The sequence below is a fragment of the Tenebrio molitor genome, chromosome 5 (genome assembly GCF_963966145.1).
Source record: "Tenebrio molitor chromosome 5, icTenMoli1.1, whole genome shotgun sequence".
Lineage (NCBI taxonomy): Eukaryota > Metazoa > Arthropoda > Insecta > Coleoptera > Tenebrionidae > Tenebrio > Tenebrio molitor.
The window spans coordinates 11236858-11254168 of record NC_091050.1 but is presented as its reverse complement, the minus strand read 5'-3'; the positions used below and the strand labels follow the sequence as shown (position 1 = coordinate 11254168).

The 17311-nt window shown below is 39.7% G+C and overlaps 1 protein-coding gene and 1 long non-coding RNA gene across 15 annotated transcripts in view; one reads left to right on the top strand and one right to left on the bottom strand.

The window, feature by feature from the left end:
- mtd (mustard) overlaps positions 1-17311 on the top strand; it is a 73109-nt gene that overhangs the window by 43999 nt on the left and 11799 nt on the right. For 6 of the 14 annotated variants that reach the window (XM_069048091.1, XM_069048088.1, XM_069048089.1 and 3 more), the window contains 7 exons: positions 8207-8280; positions 11109-11313; positions 13094-13540; positions 13600-13940; positions 13998-14228; positions 14366-14544; positions 15233-15369. In XM_069048091.1, the coding sequence (XP_068904192.1) occupies positions 8207-8280; positions 11109-11313; positions 13094-13540; positions 13600-13940; positions 13998-14228; positions 14366-14544; positions 15233-15369 (1614 nt within the window). Of the gene's footprint in view, positions 1-7956; positions 8148-8206; positions 8281-11108; positions 11314-13093; positions 13562-13599; positions 13941-13997; positions 14229-14365; positions 14545-15232; positions 15370-17311 lie in introns of those variants that run through there. The other 8 variants (XM_069048097.1, XM_069048085.1, XM_069048098.1 and 5 more) reach the window with 6 other exon arrangements.
- On the bottom strand, positions 10006-11112 carry LOC138131242 (uncharacterized). Its single transcript, XR_011159738.1, has 2 exons — positions 10706-11112; positions 10006-10323 (listed from the first exon to the last, which is right to left on the bottom strand). It is a non-coding gene; the product is annotated as an uncharacterized lncRNA (long non-coding RNA).

The following is a 17311-nucleotide window of genomic DNA, read 5'->3' as shown; positions in this document are numbered from 1 at the left end:
CCTTGACTTTGTCCTGGGCGTGTTGCATGCCGAGGAAATTTTTTTCCGATCCTGTGTTCTTTCGGATAATTGGCGTTGTCCGATTGAAAACTGCGTCTGTTTTGGTAGAGTTCTCGTCAAGGTCTTCGAGGTGGAGCTACCATCCCACGATTTGAATATTGCCGGTATCAACCTTTGAAATGCCACTACTACGCCATTAGCACACCTCCTGTCATTGCTCTTTGTCTTATGTTGCTGGAAACAACACCTGTGCAAGCACCAGACGAATGTTGTCGGCCCACGAACTGGCAACATTCCGTCATTTGTGCAGGAAAGTGTTCGTAAGAACGGTAAAAGGACAAGTCCCTCGACGATCTCCGAGTCAATTTTAAATTAGAAAAGCTCCGTGGGAACGCGCCAGTCGAGTTTCATTAAGGCTCTTCCAGAGAAGCCTGCCTCATTGTGTCAGAGTACAAAGTTTTACGCTGGTTCGCGTAAAACACGGTGTTGTCGGATCTCGCGAAAAGGTCAACGAGGATAATTAAATAAAATGGAGAAAAAGAAAAATATCTTCCGATCTTGGCTTAACGAGGAAGTTGTAAAATTTACGAGCGAAATACGGATTGGTGGCTGTTTCGTTTCGTGAATCCGGTTATTAATTTTGTTGCACGTTGGTGTCACTGAAGGTGTTAAACGCATTAACGAAAGTGGTCATACTTGACTGGATGTTGAACTTTGCGAGACTTGAGTGACTTTTTCGAAAATTCTGATTTATGGCGGACAAGCTTTACGAACAACAACAGCTGACGGTGACTCACGTGGAACGTATGAAAAACGTTTTTAACCCACGCGGATGTAATTTAATTTTTACAGGGGGGGAACGATGTTATTGTATAATTGCCCACTTTAATGTGGTGGTACGGTTGTTGTTGACAGATTGAACGTCGCACGCAAAGGAGTCAAAGCGTAATCGTCGATGAAAAGGTCAATTTGTCGGTCGAGTGCGGTTCGGTGACGCCGGAGAGAATAACGGTTTTGTCGTTCGGAAAATGAACAATTTTGAAAAATTGAGAATAAACGAAAAAGAGGTTGGGGTAGAAAATGGAGAAGAGAAGGATAAAAAAAATTAAAAAGGATTAAATGCGAAAATAAGACGAAAAATGAGGAAAAATATGATTAAATTCGGTTTAAAAAAGAGCTTTTGTGTAGTTATAGTCGAAAATTAAAAGAAAAATCTGTAACACGGAAAAAATCACTTCAAAATATGGATTTAAAAGAAGTAGAGACATTGAAAGAGAGCAAGTTCAGTAAAACAATAAAAAAATTAAACAATTTAACAAAATTATACGAAAGGAGAAAGTTTTACAAAATGATTAAAAAAATAGAAGTGAAGTTGAAAAATACGAGAATGTTTAAAAAGAGTCTAATATTATTACATAATTATTAAAAAAAGAGAAGATGTAAAGAGGCGAATAGTGAAATGTGCAAAAAACATTACCAGACTGTCCAGTTGTTTAAAAATATTAGTTTAAAAGAACAAAAGCAAAAAAGGAGTTAAAAAGAAGTATGTACTGACATAAAAAAAAAGAATACATATAAATGTGGGTAACACAAGTTAAAGATAAAAATAAAGAAGACAAAGATCCATGAATGTTAAAAAAATGAAAAGATATATGAAGAAAAGTAGAAAAAAGAAAAAAGTACTAGTGATGAGTGGAATAGTCGTTAATGTCGAAAACGAGGGAAAGAAAAGTATAATAAAAGAATGAGTTAATTGGGGATTTGGGAAAAATATGAGAAAGAAACAATAAGTATTTAAAGAAGAGAAGAGAAAGTAGCGACTGGAACTTAATGAAAGTAAATGGCAATAATGTAATAAAAAAAAAGAAGAAAGCTGAAAATAATGCAAGAGATATGTACAGTCGCGAGCAATAAATTTTGGTCGTCAAGGTCATTCTTTGACGCAGTCGAAAATGCTCCATTGTAAAACAGTCGTAAATATCATAACCGATCATCATGTTGGATGACATTAATTGTAATTTTTTTCTCAATTTTTTGACACTTTGTTGACGTGGACATAATCAGGCAGGGAAATTTTTTAAATTTGTGACAATCTAACCAAATTTTGAAATGACATTGACGACCAAAATTTATTGCTCGGGACAGTACTTCTTAATCATTAAACATGAACCATGATTGAATTTGAAGAATCGTAAGATATCCCACGTTCAAATGAAATCCTGGGCTGGGGAGGCGTTGGAAACCGTCAATTGTTGTGCTTTTTTAAAGCGTAGATTAATTAGAGCATTTTGACAGCTAACCTAAAATTTAGAGCCAAAAAAGACTTTCTTTTTTTCTTCTTTGCAATGTTTTACATTTTAAAAATGGAATGACTTAACGATTCCTATTCTCGAAGCAAATATCTAAGGACACCCTTTGCTGAAAACAAACATGTTCAATTATGTCCCGATTAAACATAAGCAAATGTTATTCATGTCAAACGGCGGGAAATTCAAACTTTACACTGTTCTAAACGGTTTAATTGTTCCAACGCCTACTCAGCCCAAAATATAGTGAAAAGTGAGTTCATCAAGTTGTCTAATTATTTCAACGAGTGACAGAGAGAATGTGTAAATTTAAAGTACATATAAAACAATAAAAAGAACGAAAACTATTAGAAAGATAATGTTAAAAAAGTGAAAAGAGATAAATGGGTAAAAATAGTAGATACAAACAGTTTAAAACATTCTAAAAGTATAAAAAGTAAATCATTAAGAAATCTCATTTCAAAAATGACAAATCTTGAAATATAAAACGGTGGTGAAAATGTGATTAAAAAGAATTATTTCAAAATATGGATTTAATAGAAGTAATGGTAGCAAAGTAAGGAAAGGAATCTGAATTAATTGCGATAAAATAGCAAAGGGCGTAGAATATTTATGTAAAAAGAAGCCTTTTAGAAGTGAATAGCAAAGAAATTGAGGGCTTAAAAAAGAGAATTAAAACTTCAAGAATACTGAAAGATAAAAATTATATTAAAAAGGCCAGAACAAAACTCACGAGGTATGAAGAAAAGTAGTATGTAGCTGGTAATGTTGAAAATACGCAGCAAAAATGTTGAAAGGAAATATGAGAAGCTGCCGGGAAAGTCTCACCAAAAGTTCGTTCAAACACGAGGAGATATGAAGAATATGAAAGAGAATAACGGGAAAGCGAGTTAGTAAATTCAGATAGAAAAGAGGGAGGGGAAGATTCTGTAGGGAAGAAATTAGATCCGAGAACATAAGGGAAGATGTAAACGAAGAGGATTACTAGCCTGAAAGGATAATCAGTTGAAAAGAAAAAGAACAAAAGCCCTTAATAAAGGCTCCACTTTAGAAATCTCCGGGGGCCCAGCGGCATAAGTAAATGATCCCTGTGCAAAATTAAAATCTTTTTAAAAGCCCGCCTCAAATCGGAGGGACAACACCGGCCGCGAGGGACCACTTTGGAATGCAAAACTAAGCCCTCGTCATAATCTCAGATTAGACGCAGTTTAGGTGGAAACTCTAAACTATTCCCATCGATTCCGAGCCCGGGGGCGACTACGTACTCCACATCCCCATCGCGGACCACCGTTCAATCGATCCCGCCTTGCCCAAATGAAACACAGATGCCGTCGAATCTGAAAAACGACGTCATTTCTCCCCTCCCGTCCGATCCGTTTCTCGTGGCCGGCGGCCGAAGAAATCCGCCGGTGACGGGACGCGGGACCCACCGCCCGAACCCGGAACGGAACTTTGTGCGATGATTGCGCTCGATTATTACACGTAATGTCGGCAATTTGCGAGGTCGAGAACTAACAGCTCGAAGGATGACGGGACCGCAATCAGCCGATGAAAAAAATTCGACGTGCAGAGGATCGACCGCGGAATTTTATGATTTGTAATTGTCGTGATGGGCGCGAGGTGAAGTTTTTTCGGCGACTTTGACACACTGGAGGTTCCGTCGTTTGTCACCGTCGACACTTGTCCACCGCAAGATCGACACTCGAAAGTGTAAATTCGGAGGGACGGCGTGAAGGTCGTTTTAAAAAAAAATCTGTTTTCGTTAAATATTCACGTGTTTAATCAACACCCCTCGTAAATAAACAAGGATATTGATGGGTCCGCCGAATTTAAAAATAAATTCGGCCCCACGTGTCCCATAATTAATAAAAAAACTGCCGAACGTCGACGCGAAGACCTTGGTGCTTCTGTTATTTACCGTTATTATATTAATTTATCGTACGTAAGCGTGCACATTCGTGTGTCATTACAGTTTCATTCATTTCCAACGGCCATAAACACAGCTTGCGGTTACATAATTAATGCTACACACAATAGTTCGACATTAAATTTTTTTAATCGTGTCGCCCCCTCCCCGACTTTAGAAACTCGCGCGTTATCAATACGAATCTGGTTTGTGTTGTCAAATGCTAATTAAAATGTCCTGTTTTATTCAGAGTAAACAAAAAAAATTTGCGCGAGTTCTGGGTAGGCAACCAACAATACACGTACACTCGCCGCTCAAAAATAGATTTTGCGAATTCTGTCGGGCTAAGGGGCGCTTAATTTTTAAATTGCCTCGTGGAGGGCTGCAACATCGACCCTCGTTAACGCGCGTCAAGATCTCGGGGCACGTACCGCTCGACGTAATCGCGAAATTTAAAATTAATACGTGTTGGTTTGTTTTTTTTTTTAGAAAAATCGTCGGTTACGCCCAACGCACGAAGAAGCGTTTCCTTTGCGATTAATCACGGCGGAACAACACGCAGGTCTAAATTTAATCCGGGCGAGATTTGGGGCCGAGTTCGCTTATTTTCGAAAGAATGAATTATTTCGCGTTTCGCGTTGGTGTACATCTTTATGTTTATAATCCGAGAGTCGATTTAAAATTCCATGACTGACAATCGTGCGCAAATATTTTCTCATCAAGTCGAGCATAATTTAAGAAAACAATTTTTAGAGCATCAAAGAAAAACGGGCGGGGTGTAACGTAAACAGGGCTCGATTTTAGTAGAGCGAAAATTTCGCGTGTTTGTTTGCATTATCGGAGAAAACCGCGACTCGCAGATTAAGGCTTGTCCGAGGGCCTCGCTGCGTAAGTAGGTGCATTAAGTCCGTGTTGTTACACGCATTAGCGTCAATTAAAGACGATTTATTGATGTTTTGCGAGGTGGCCTCCGCGGAAAAAATCGACTCAGAAGAGTGGCGCGATCGAAATTAATTTTGACGGCGGCGATTTTTGCGCAAGTGAAATGTTTAAAAAGCCGGAAGCGCGGATTTTTCGTGCGGTTTTGCGAGGTCGCCTTTTGCACTTTCTTCGGTCGATTCACCACAGCGATGGCGGTCCGTTATCGTGATAACAAATCGCTAATTTAATTAGAACATGCTTCGAACGCGGAGCTGCGACGACCTACACTAATATTTCCATAAATGTCAAATCACTGCTTTATGTTAACGAGTCATGACCATAATTAAAGACGTAGAAAGGCGCAGCGGTGCGGTTTTGGCATTGATCGAGCCGAACGACAAGGGTGTTTCAGATGAGGTTCATTACGCTTTCATCGGAAGAATTCCGTGATTTAAATTGGTAACGTTGTGTGTGACGTAACGGCGTATGCGGTGCTTCCGCACAAAACCGGAAATTAATTCATGAATTATCGATCGAGAGGGACTTTTCCTCGCGAGACCGGTGACGTAAGAGTAAACAACGTTTATTGGTCGACCGATAAATTGATGGTAATTTATCGAAGTATTGACACACTAAAGTAAGGCAGTTTTTCCGCCACGCTATTGCATAATTCGATTTTCGTTTCATTCGGTCAGGAAGGAATAAGTTTTATTGGCCGAGCGAAATGTAATTTGAAATCACAGTCGGTAGCTTTGCTAATCGTGGTGCAGCTGCGGCGAGCAAAGCCCGTATTGATCCAACGGAAAAAGATACAAATATCGATCGGTTTTATTTTGATGGAAAATAACGCGACACGGTATTGAAGCGCTTTTTTTTTAGCTTCAAGTTGAAAAATAAAATAGACGGCGAAGTCTGAAATCGTGGACTCTTTTGCTTCTATGTCAAGGGCAATAAATGGTGAACCACCTTCGAATGTAAATATTTTGTATTTAAAGCGTGTGCGAAAAGTAAATAGGCAAAAGTGTGATTGGAACAGTTCATTAAAAAATTATTAGCCAAAATAAAAGTGATAAGATGATGTAAACTCTGCAATTGCTTCCTGAATACGTTTATGACTAATGGCGATAAATTATTCCTCTTATTATTTTTTCATTATGCACCTGCTGATTTTCTTAGTTGTTTGAAAGACAGCTTTTCTTCATTTTTACTTTTTTTGGCATTTACAAATCATTTACAAAAGAAAGATATCTGAGCATATTTGCAAACTCCACTTTCACCTTTCCATTGTTCTGTAAATTATTGACGATCTTTGTTTATTGACTTTTATAAAATAAAAACAGCTGGAAGTTTTAATCAAAATGTCTTTACTTTCAGCCATGCTTTACATGAAAGCAACGCTTATTGCCAAATTATAGTAATTGCTATTTCATGGTGCTCCAGATAAAAGCAAATAATAAACTTAAGTGAGCAATATTTTCTTGAGCAGTGAAAAAAGAGATCAAGCTCATTTCGGGCGAGACAGAATGTGTCAAGAGGTAATCAAAATATGTTAATGTGTGACTGTACTGTCTCCATAAAATTTTGTTGTCTTATTTTAACAAGTAAGAGACCAGAAGAGGAGGAAAGTCGTTTGAAAATGTGTGAGAGTCACCTTATTTAGCGCCTCTAAAATTAACAAACATCGTTTAGCCCAAGGTTATTTTTTAATTTTGCTCATAATTGAAAGAAACAAACATTCTTAGATAAATTCTTACAAAATTGAATGCGATCATAAAACAACGCTAGATGGCAAATGTACGTACATATGTTAGTGGGATGTCTATATAACGGCGGTCGTGTAATTTATGCTTGGTAAACTTTAAACAAAATGAAATAATAAAAGTCAAATAAAATGGAGGAAAACTTTATAAAACAAGATGAAGAATAATGAACACGTTGAAAACTGAAACTTATAAATACGATCTGTTAAAACAAATAAAATTGTTCAGTGAAAGGATTATGTGTGTGGTAAATTTGGAAAATTTTCAACAATGTGTTGCTATATCGAGCCGTGTTTACTAACAAATTCTCTATTTAAAAATCTGGAATTAATTATGTGGTCGAGTGGGTGCGTAACTCACCACAAAATTCCCAAAGAACATAAATTAATTATGATTTGATGGGGAGAAATTGTTCCGAAATTCCAGGATGGAATATTTAAACCGATCAAATAAATTCTCATTTAAGGAACATGAATCACAATAAAGATTATTCCAGTCATTATGTAATAAAAAGGAGATAAACAAACCGTGGCAATTGTTTGTGCATCTTCGCTACCGCTGCTTTTCGTCGTCCTTTGCCCCTGTCGCCTCTCGCACACCGAGATTCGCCTGTCGATCATTTTTCATAATTTTCATTGCTTCGGTGCCGCCCCCGGGGCCCAATAATTCGTAGTCGCGCGGGGATCCTTCGTAATTTGTCTGTCAATCAGCGGGGAGCCAATCATCCGAACGGAAATAATTAGATGGATCGAGCGGGGCATAATTCAGAATTTACTTGTAAAAAAATTGCCGAGGAGAGAGGTTCCCAACAGTTTGTTCCCCCATCGGTGGTTTTTCTCGCAGCTCCCCCATTTGTTTCAATCCACGACGGTCTCCCAGTGGTCTTAATTTGAATCCGTAACGAATTTATTCGAATCGTCGAGGGACGAAATCGACTGCAGGAATCGTTTTCCTGCAACGTGCTGCAACCAACAATTCTCCAGCGTTCGGTGCGTTGCCGGTTGCAGGAACTCGTCGCATCCTGAAAGCGCGACGTGTGCGTCAAGGCCGTCGATGTTTTTGTTATCTAGAAAAATGGTGAACCGCAGTCGTCATGTGGCAAGTGTGCAGTCATGAATTTCATCGACGATTACTACGACTCGCCGGGAGTTTTCATAAATAAAATCGACGACCAACACGATTACGTCGTGGTCTATTTTGTCGACACTAAAGGTTATCATCCTCGAAACGTTGTGCCGTTCGTTTTTCCCGAAAGTTACCACACAAACGCGGCCTTGGTTCTTTTGTCTGACCGGTCTCTTTTCTGTTTGCAGATATAGACGGTTCCAGCAACAGTCTCGCCGAGAAGAAGAAGACAGGACCGCCGGAGAACACGACAACTTACACGGTGAGCTAAATACGTAATAAAACGGTTTATGGCGGCGCGCCGTTAAATTCCGTCCGGTGCTGATGAATTTTCTTGTTTATCGACGACCGTAAACCATCGAGAGGTGGATTGTGCCGTCCAGGTGATCACCGCTGCATGTCTTCCATTTCCGGTGTGTATTTATAGAAGACAATGAGTTCGCACGGGATCGCAATCGCCCCCGGTGCCGTACAAGTCTTAGGCAAAGATTTTAATCTGCGCACAATTTATTGTCACCAAACCCAATTGTTATTCACATCCCAATTGTACAGGCCTTGACTCGTCGACGTGACGTCGTAGCTTAATTCGCACACTGACGGTTGACATGTCGACTAATCGTGAGCAAACACGACATTTGAATTTGCCTCGTATTGTCAGCGCGAATTGATAAAAGTGTTACGACGCTGGAAGTAGGTCCTGCAGATCCAGAAAAATTGTAGAATGTGTCGGAGGCCTTTCCTGTCGTGTTCACTAATCAGGATAAATGATAAGGAGAGTGATCAGGGTGGTGACGCCAGGATATCGTCACGTGACCGTCGAAGAAGTAGAAATACTCGAGAGAAGGTGTCAGAATGGCGCATTTGATCTATTTTCGACTGGTATTTATTGTTTTGGAGCATTTTTCGAGTCTCATTAGCAGGAGAGCGTTAAGTCATCGGGTGTAGGTTTGAATCGATGAGGCAAGCCACACAAAACATGTGCAGGTTGGAGAGACGTCAGCACTTTGAGAATTGGTGTAAATATTGATATAGCTCGTTTAAATATTGTTCCCGAGACTGCTACCGTGTATTTAATTAATTTAATTGAGGCGAGCTTTTAAACAAATGGACTACAGACATTGTGGAAATTTAATAGTTGGGTCGGCTCGTGTTGCTCGTTTTAAAACTTAATCATTACAATAATTGCTTGTTCGGGGTTGGGAAATTCACGGTCGAGGGTCGGGATTATCTCCCGTGGAAGGTCTGGCACTTCATGCATTATTAAATCCACCTCGGAACGTCCGCGGCGACCGTCGGGATGATTTAGCAGAAATTTTCGCCGTAATCGTTGGTTTTTTGCCGACGAAAAAATGTCGCAGTTGCTCGCGCTAATTACCGGGGAAGTAAAATGTTCGAGTGGAAAAATGTCGATTGTTTTAGAAAGTGGAGTCGAACGGTGCGGCATCAAAGACAATCCGTTTCCTCGTTGCATGCACCAGGTGAAAATATGCGACGAATGCAGAATCTGCATGGAATTGTTGATGGCGCGACCGATCGAACGTCTCCTGCTGGCGTCGAGCACGGTCGTTTGAACCGTACATAGAGCTAAATGTTAGAAAAGCTATTTTTATTGTGCCTCCGAGAGGCATTAGTGAAAATTTATGACACACTTACCGGTTCAGCTAGTTTTAATAGATGCGGAGTTATTTTATCGAAAACGATAACGACTGAAAATTTCAAGTGGAAGTGTGACGATTTGACGGTGAAACTTTGCAAAATTGGCTCAAGAACAAGTAATGGGTTCCGCTAGAACGGAGGGTTTCCACCGGAGTATTTAGATGCTGATGGAAGCATCTATAAGCGCATTGTGCAAATATTTGCATGCAACACAAAAACATGATGCGATAGTTTATTTTTTAAAGTTCATAAAGAAATCAGTTTTTATTGCTCAATAACTTCAATTAATTTTTATTGGATTATTGTAGGTTAGGTAAGGTTTGGAAAAATTGTTGGCAACAAGACTCCATTTAATAGTAAAAGACTAAAAGAAATTGCCTTGCACACGTGACAAAGTTGTCTTCTCGCCTGTTTAGTTGAATTTTATTGCTTTTGCATTTGTTGGTTTGTTCCATTGTGCAAAAATTAATAAAAAATTGTCCACCAGATGTCGCTCCAAACGTTCAAAATTCAAACTACGATATGAATATGAGACGGCGCAACGAAAATTGTGTGTCAAATCAGTTTGAATACTCATTGGCAACGAAAAAACCTTCAGTTTTCCGGAAGTTGCCGTTAAAACTCTTTCACACTGAAAGTTTTCCTTTTTCTGAAAATGAAAAGGTAAAACGGAGTAAGCCATGGTCGTTGACAGATGTCACTAAAAATGACACGATGACATTTAATTTTAATAGGTTAGTCGTAAATCTCTCCGATAAGAATAGTATTTGTTTTGACTTTGAAAACTTGTTTAGTCGAGTTTAGAACTGTATTCACATTATTATTTACGTGAAGACGCGAAGACGGTGGTGTTAGTTTTTAAATTTCTACCAAAAATGCAAGAGAAATGCAACTTTGAATTTTCGGGACTAAGCGCAGAGTTCCCCTCCCCCAAAAATAGATAGACGTGGAAGTAAAGCGCACTAGTAGGTGAGCATCGCGTAAACATTTTCTTCCACGAAACTGTTAAATTTTAAAAATATTTCACATACCCAAATCGGAGAATGTCAGGAAAGATGAGCCTGTTTACATTTGCAGGTTGCAACATTAAATGATAAGATTAGTACAGTTTAGTTTAGATAAAACTTGTAAGTTGGTACAGTTGAGTGCATGCCGAAACGGGTAAAGATGGTTTCGTATCGAGTTGCAGACAAGAAAATTCATTATTTCGTTAATTTCCAGGAAGAGTAATTATGCAGATCGCTTGTTGGTGGAGTTGCGCGAACAACCCCGCAAGTGAGAGATATTTCCGCTGAGTGTGGCGTCGTTAACAGGTCCTCATTACCATTTTGTAAAAATATGCGAGTTATCTAGCCCCCAAATATGAATGTTTTATTGTTTACGCAGCGTCGTAGTCGCCCTAATTTGCATGTAACACGGAAAACAATGTTTCAGGTTGCCGACAGGGACACACTCACGTCAGTTGCGGCCCGATTCGACACGACCCCCTCAGAATTGACCAAATTGAACAGATTAGCGACGCCTTACATATTCCCCGGTCAGCATCTGTACGTACCTATCAGGGAATCGAACGAAAATGAATCCGAAGGTTCAACTCCAGTAGAGGATTCCCACGATGATCTGCCCCCCGAAGAGAAAGGTTTGTTTCGAACGGCGTACGTTACCTAGATTCAAGGGTCATTACACGGGCTCAGTGCTTTGAAATGTGCTAATATTTCATTAGGAGTAATTTGTGTCCACTTTAATTATAATTTAGAAGCCATTCAGTTGTCAGTAAATGCATAGAATTTGTTCCAAGTAATAATTTGTCCGCGTTGTACGGATGAATAGAGGGAAATGTGGTGAAAGTAGTCTGTAATTTTTAAGCGATAGCCATGGGTGTGTAAGGTCACATAAATTATTGAAGCGTAATCTGTTCGCAAATGTTTATCGTTACGTTTATTATTTTTAACACTTTGAACCGTATAGGAAACATTTTAAAAACAATTCCAGATGATGTAATTGTTAATTCGAAACTCAAATATTCTCTCCCCCAATTTGATTATTCGTTATGCAACTGTGGTTATCGCGAGGACTGTACTTTCTATAGTCACGTGATTAAGCAACGACACTAGACAAATTGTTACCGAATCGCGGAGAAATTGTTTTGCTGAAAATCGGTTTTACGAAATTCTTCACATGCGGGTCTGGCAGAGAAACTTGCGTTGAATTATGCTTGTTAGAATTTTTTTAAATGTGAAGAAACTCTTGTCATTGCAGGTGTTGACAACAGTGGACTAAAAAGTATTTACCTTGTACAACACAAAGGAGCAGAAGTTTGTCGTGTGAACTTTTGATACATTAAATGGGAAAAAAAACAGTTAGACTTCGTTAGATAGTGTTTTGTTACTGCTTCCACCTCGCATCTCGCCACAAAAATTCAAAGGGGTTGAAATCTGCGAAGCACTTGGTTAAAAGTTATCTCTTACTGTACATCTGTAAAAGGTGCCACACCACATTAAGAAGAGACAAAAAAGTACATACAATCAATGTCCCTTTTGAAATGAACAAAAACATTAAGTATCTGTTGTTGTTTATTGTTTTACTTTTATTGGGTTGTAGGTTAGGTCAGGTTAGGAAAACTTTTTACCATAAGACTTGATTTAACTATAGCAAAAAGAAATTATGTAATTCCTATTACGTAGTATCACTAAGTTTTGTACGTCCACTGATTTTGGTTCAATTTAACCAGCACTATCATTCGATTTTTTTAATCTCCACTAGATGTCGCTCCAAAAGTTCTACAAACAGTACATGAGACGATAATACGAGAAGTTGTATTGAGTTTAATCAAATCACATTATTGAAACTTACTGATTGCGAAAAATCTTCAGTTTTTCGAAAATTGCCGTTAAAACTTTGCCACTGAAAATTTCTCATTAAATCCGAAGTAAGCCTTGGTTGTTGACAGATGTCAAAAAAAATGACACAATGACATTTAGGTTAGTCGTAAAATCTATCAAGTGCAGTCTCGTTTTTACTTAAAAAAACTTGAAAAGTCCAGTTTTGGATTATTACTTATTTTTTTCGTGGGGCCAGTGTTAGAATTTTCACCAAAATTGTAAGATAATTACAAATTTGGTGAATTTTAGCTGGCATCTTAACACAACTGTAGAAAAACTGGTTGGCTTTCTTTAAAGAACCTGTTGTTTAGTTAAATCATGTGAAGTAATGTAATCAAAATGTTACGGAGTATATTAATTTCCTGTGGAAGTGTTTTGTTGACCAGTTACAGTAATTTCAGACCACCATTAATTGATCATTTGTTTATCTAATGTGGTTTGGAACTACTGTAAAACTGCGGTGTGCTGGTATTACGAGTAAACCCGATAGATTATCTGCACGTTGTTGTATTGTTAATGACGTCGAATGAATTTTAGAATTGCTGGACAACCTGAGGCCGGTCAGCCCTAAACCGGGTCACGTGGAGCGCGTTCGCACGCCATCATGCAACCAGAGCTCCACCGACCTGGACGAAGACTCTGCGGCTTTCCGCGAGCGCTTCCTCAAGATCAACGTGCGGCACATAACCGACGGCCAGGGCGTCGTCAGCGGCGTCCTCCTGGTGACACCGAACGCGGTCATGTTCGACCCGAACGTGTCCGATCCCCTGGTGATCGAGCACGGTCCGGAGGCGTACGGCGTCATCGCCCCGATGGAGTTCGTCGTGAACGCCGCCATCTACAACGACATCGCCCACATGCGGGTGGGCCACAGCGTCGAGACCAACACGACGGCCGAAAAGCCGGAGATCTACTACCCGAAATCGGAAAGTAGAGGCGAGCCCGACTCGCTCATGGTGAAAGACGAGACGTTTCCCGAATTGGGTGAGTTCACCGTCGTCGGTGGTAGGTGTCGCTTTTGTCGTGACTCGATGTGTTTGTAGTTACCGGAGATGATGCTGAATCTGTGTGTTCGTGTACAGAACGAGAGGGCGACGCTTTTCCGAAAGCCTTCGAAAGGGAACTGGTCACGCCGACCAATCTGGAGGAACCGGAACACAGGTCGCTCGAAGAAAGGAGGAAGAGTCTCTTGGACCACCACTGGGCCATCCCGTCGAGGGACCGTCAGTCGATAGACACCGACGAGATCCCGCCGATTTCGTCGTCAATGTTGCAGGAGGATCAAATAGACGAAGAGGACAGTTTAGTCAAGGAAAGCTGTCACGATTCAGGAATCGACATCAGAGAGTCGAGCGTCCCGCCCATAGCCCCTCATCCCAAAAAAGTAATTTTGATAAGTTTTCCGCGTCCGGTTTTGTCTTTAACGATGTCTTGCCTACAGCAGTACAGCGACGCCGACATTGTACTTTCGAAAGACTGGGTGCCTCCCATCACCATCGCCCCAACAAACGTTTCCGGCACCAGCGAGACCGAGAGTCCCGCCAGGAAAAAGACCAATTCAGTTTCGTTCAGTCTGGATTCCAGTTCTGAAGCTGAGAGTGGACTGCCCTTGTCCACGAGCTGCTCCGAGTCGAAGGAGGATTCTGAAAAGGCTGACACTAGAAAAAATAAGGTACTTGACAAAGACAAACCAGTAGGTGGTAGAGAAGTAGTTTTCTTGATTCTATGATCTTTTATACTTCACTTTATATTTTTTCTTTGTACTTTCACGCTCTTCTTTCTAGCTTCTCACTATCTGTTCTGTTTTAGAACGTATTGTTCGAATTTTTTGACGAAAATTTATTTTGGCAGATGTTAAAAAGACTGTCATATCCCCTGTCTTGGATGGAGACGCTGGCGGGCGACAAGGAGGAAGAGAAGGCGCCGAACCACCCTCACTCCGCCGCCGACGTCCACCACTCGTCGGTCTTCTCGAAAGTGTTCTCCAGGTAACTGTCCCCTTCCACTCGTACCCGCTCCGTCATTAACCATTAACTAACAACAACCGTCACTCACGCTGCTGCTCAGTTCGCCCATCAATCTGGTGGATTTCGGCACCGGTCTCTTTCTCAACAAGACGCCGTCGGAAGAGAGCGGCGGCTCCGGCGGCCCCCATTCGGGCGGCAGCGGAGGTCCGCCCCTCAGCGACTCTCCGCGCACCGACAGTTCGAGCTTCTTCCCCACGAACATCATCAGTTCGGTGGGGGCGTCTGTCGGTGCCGTCGGAGCGTCGGTGGGCGCGATGGGGGCCTCCGTCGGCGCCACCGTAGGCGCAATGGGTGCGCAGGTCGGGGCGTCCGTCGGTGCCGTGGGGGCTACAGTTGGGGCTGTTGGGTATGTGCCGATGTTTGCACGTAATCTGTGTAAAGACATACACAACACACTAACACCGTTAAGTGCTTGTCACGGACGTGTTAAGATGGTAAGGTGTGACAGCTACAGCAGATATCTTGTAATACTGCACTCGAACAAACTTGAACACCATACCATGATAACATCATCGATGTGTCTCGAAACTAGGTTTATTTATTTTGACGCTAGCCAAAAGGGGCATGGTTTTTGTTTGATTTAAACACCACAGTATGGATGTGACAGGTGGCGCTCCAGTCGGAGATTGCAGTTTCTGTTTGTTTTCAGGCGATCGTCGGTGGGGACTTTCATCAGGCAACCCACCGAAACCAGTACGAAATCGTCGAAAGCGCCGCCCCCGAAACTAGATTACAGGTCGATGGTGTCGGTTGATGACATGCCAGAATTGTTTGTATCGTTTGACAGTAAGTATTGAACTCGTGAAAAAGAAGTAGAAGAAAAACAAAACGCTACATAGTTTACACTGTTCAGATAAATACATCATTGCACTCGCTGCATAAATTGTTTGTTGTTTAATTGGCATAAAAAATTGTTGTGCATAGCGCACCTAAGAACTGGTTAAAAAAATTCTCGAACATGAGTCATTGTGCAATGGCAGTATTCATTAGTTTAAGGCGGGGTTGTACCTAGCCGCGAACACAGAATCTTTGAATATGCAACCATGATAACGTTTTCGGGGTCTGAAGTGCGAGGAGGGTTGGTTAAGAAATCATGCAGAGACCAAGGCTGGAATGGAAATGTTCGGCACACGTTCGGCACATTTAGGATATGCTCGAACGTACCTATTTGTGATTATATTTATAATACACCGTAGTAAGTAAAATCGACCTCTGGGGTGTAACCAAGTGAACAATAATTGTTCAACAATATACGAAATGAATTATTGACGATTTTTTGAGTAGGACGGAAAGTCACTATGTATTTCCAAAAAGTAAAAATTTAAATTTTTTGTTGACAGATTTGTACATAACTATAATATATTATACACAAAAGCACAGAATATTTTTTCGTCTTGATCACATCATGATTTTTTCAATTTATAGAAGACAAAGAAAATTAAACAGAAAGAGGAGCAAAATCATATAAGATTCCATGAGATGACACAAGAATTTTATAAATCTTTGGTTTTTGTTATTATTTTTGCAGTCTATAACTTTACATAAGAAAAAGTCATACATATTATGATAATTGACTATAATCAATTAAAAAATAAATCGAGTCGGCGTGTTACCTATGGCAACCCATGCTATAGCAGGCTTATGAAGCTATTCCTTAAAAACTCACAAATATTTTAAACATTTATACCATGGACAAAACGTGCAATTTCGTCAAATGTGTAAAAGAAAGTTAAAAATGTTAGATATACATATGTATATGTATATAGAATGCAGAACGGAGATATAACAAAAATTGCACTAATTTTTCGAATGAAAATATGTTAGTACATATGTAATAATTACAGGAAATAGATAGTGGGAGGTAAATAGATAAATTTACTCAAGAGTAAATTTAATGAAAATGCAAATAAAATTAGGTACTCATATTAATGTTAGCAATTATTACTAATAATACTAAAGAAATAAAAACAGTACTCTGACAACAAAAATAAATTCTTGCAGTTAACAAAAAAGAGAAAAACCAAGTAAAAATATTATAACAGAAAACACAACTATTGCCTCCCCAGAGACACAAAAGAAACTTCAAAAAAACAAATTATTTATAGGTACCGCTTGTAGATTTTTTAATTCCACCAGTCCTAATACTTATAATTATTGTCTTTTGGCGTTTATCAATTCCGGTAATTGATATGTTAAATAAAAATGTTTAAGTTTTTCTTCCATTTTTTCATGCCGAAATTCGGGATCTCTAAGTATGTTTTCCGATGAAAAGTCATGAGGGGTCCAAACTATGAATATGCAATATTTTCTGTCGGTGACTTCAAGTTGTCCCTGTATTTGGTAATAATAAGGATGATTTTTTTTTAGAGATAGTTGATTGTTAGTGTCAACATTACAAAATTTAATGATTTTTTTACGAACTGCTTCAACAGGAGAAAGATGTTTTCCACTAAATGGACACTTAATTTCAACTATTCCCTCATTTCCTACTAAAGCATCAGGAGATGCACCTAAATAGGGCAATGTTTTGGTAACTCACAGTGGCTGTGTTGACATCCATATAAGATTCGTCTTTAGGCTCAGAAAAAAGTTTTTCTACCTTGTGGCACATATCACATTTGAACACCAACTCAAAACAACTTCCTCGTCTAATTTCTTTTTGAAAACTCATGTTGTTTCCACTACAACCAAATAAACCTTCTGAATGGTGTCCAAATGTTTTTAATTG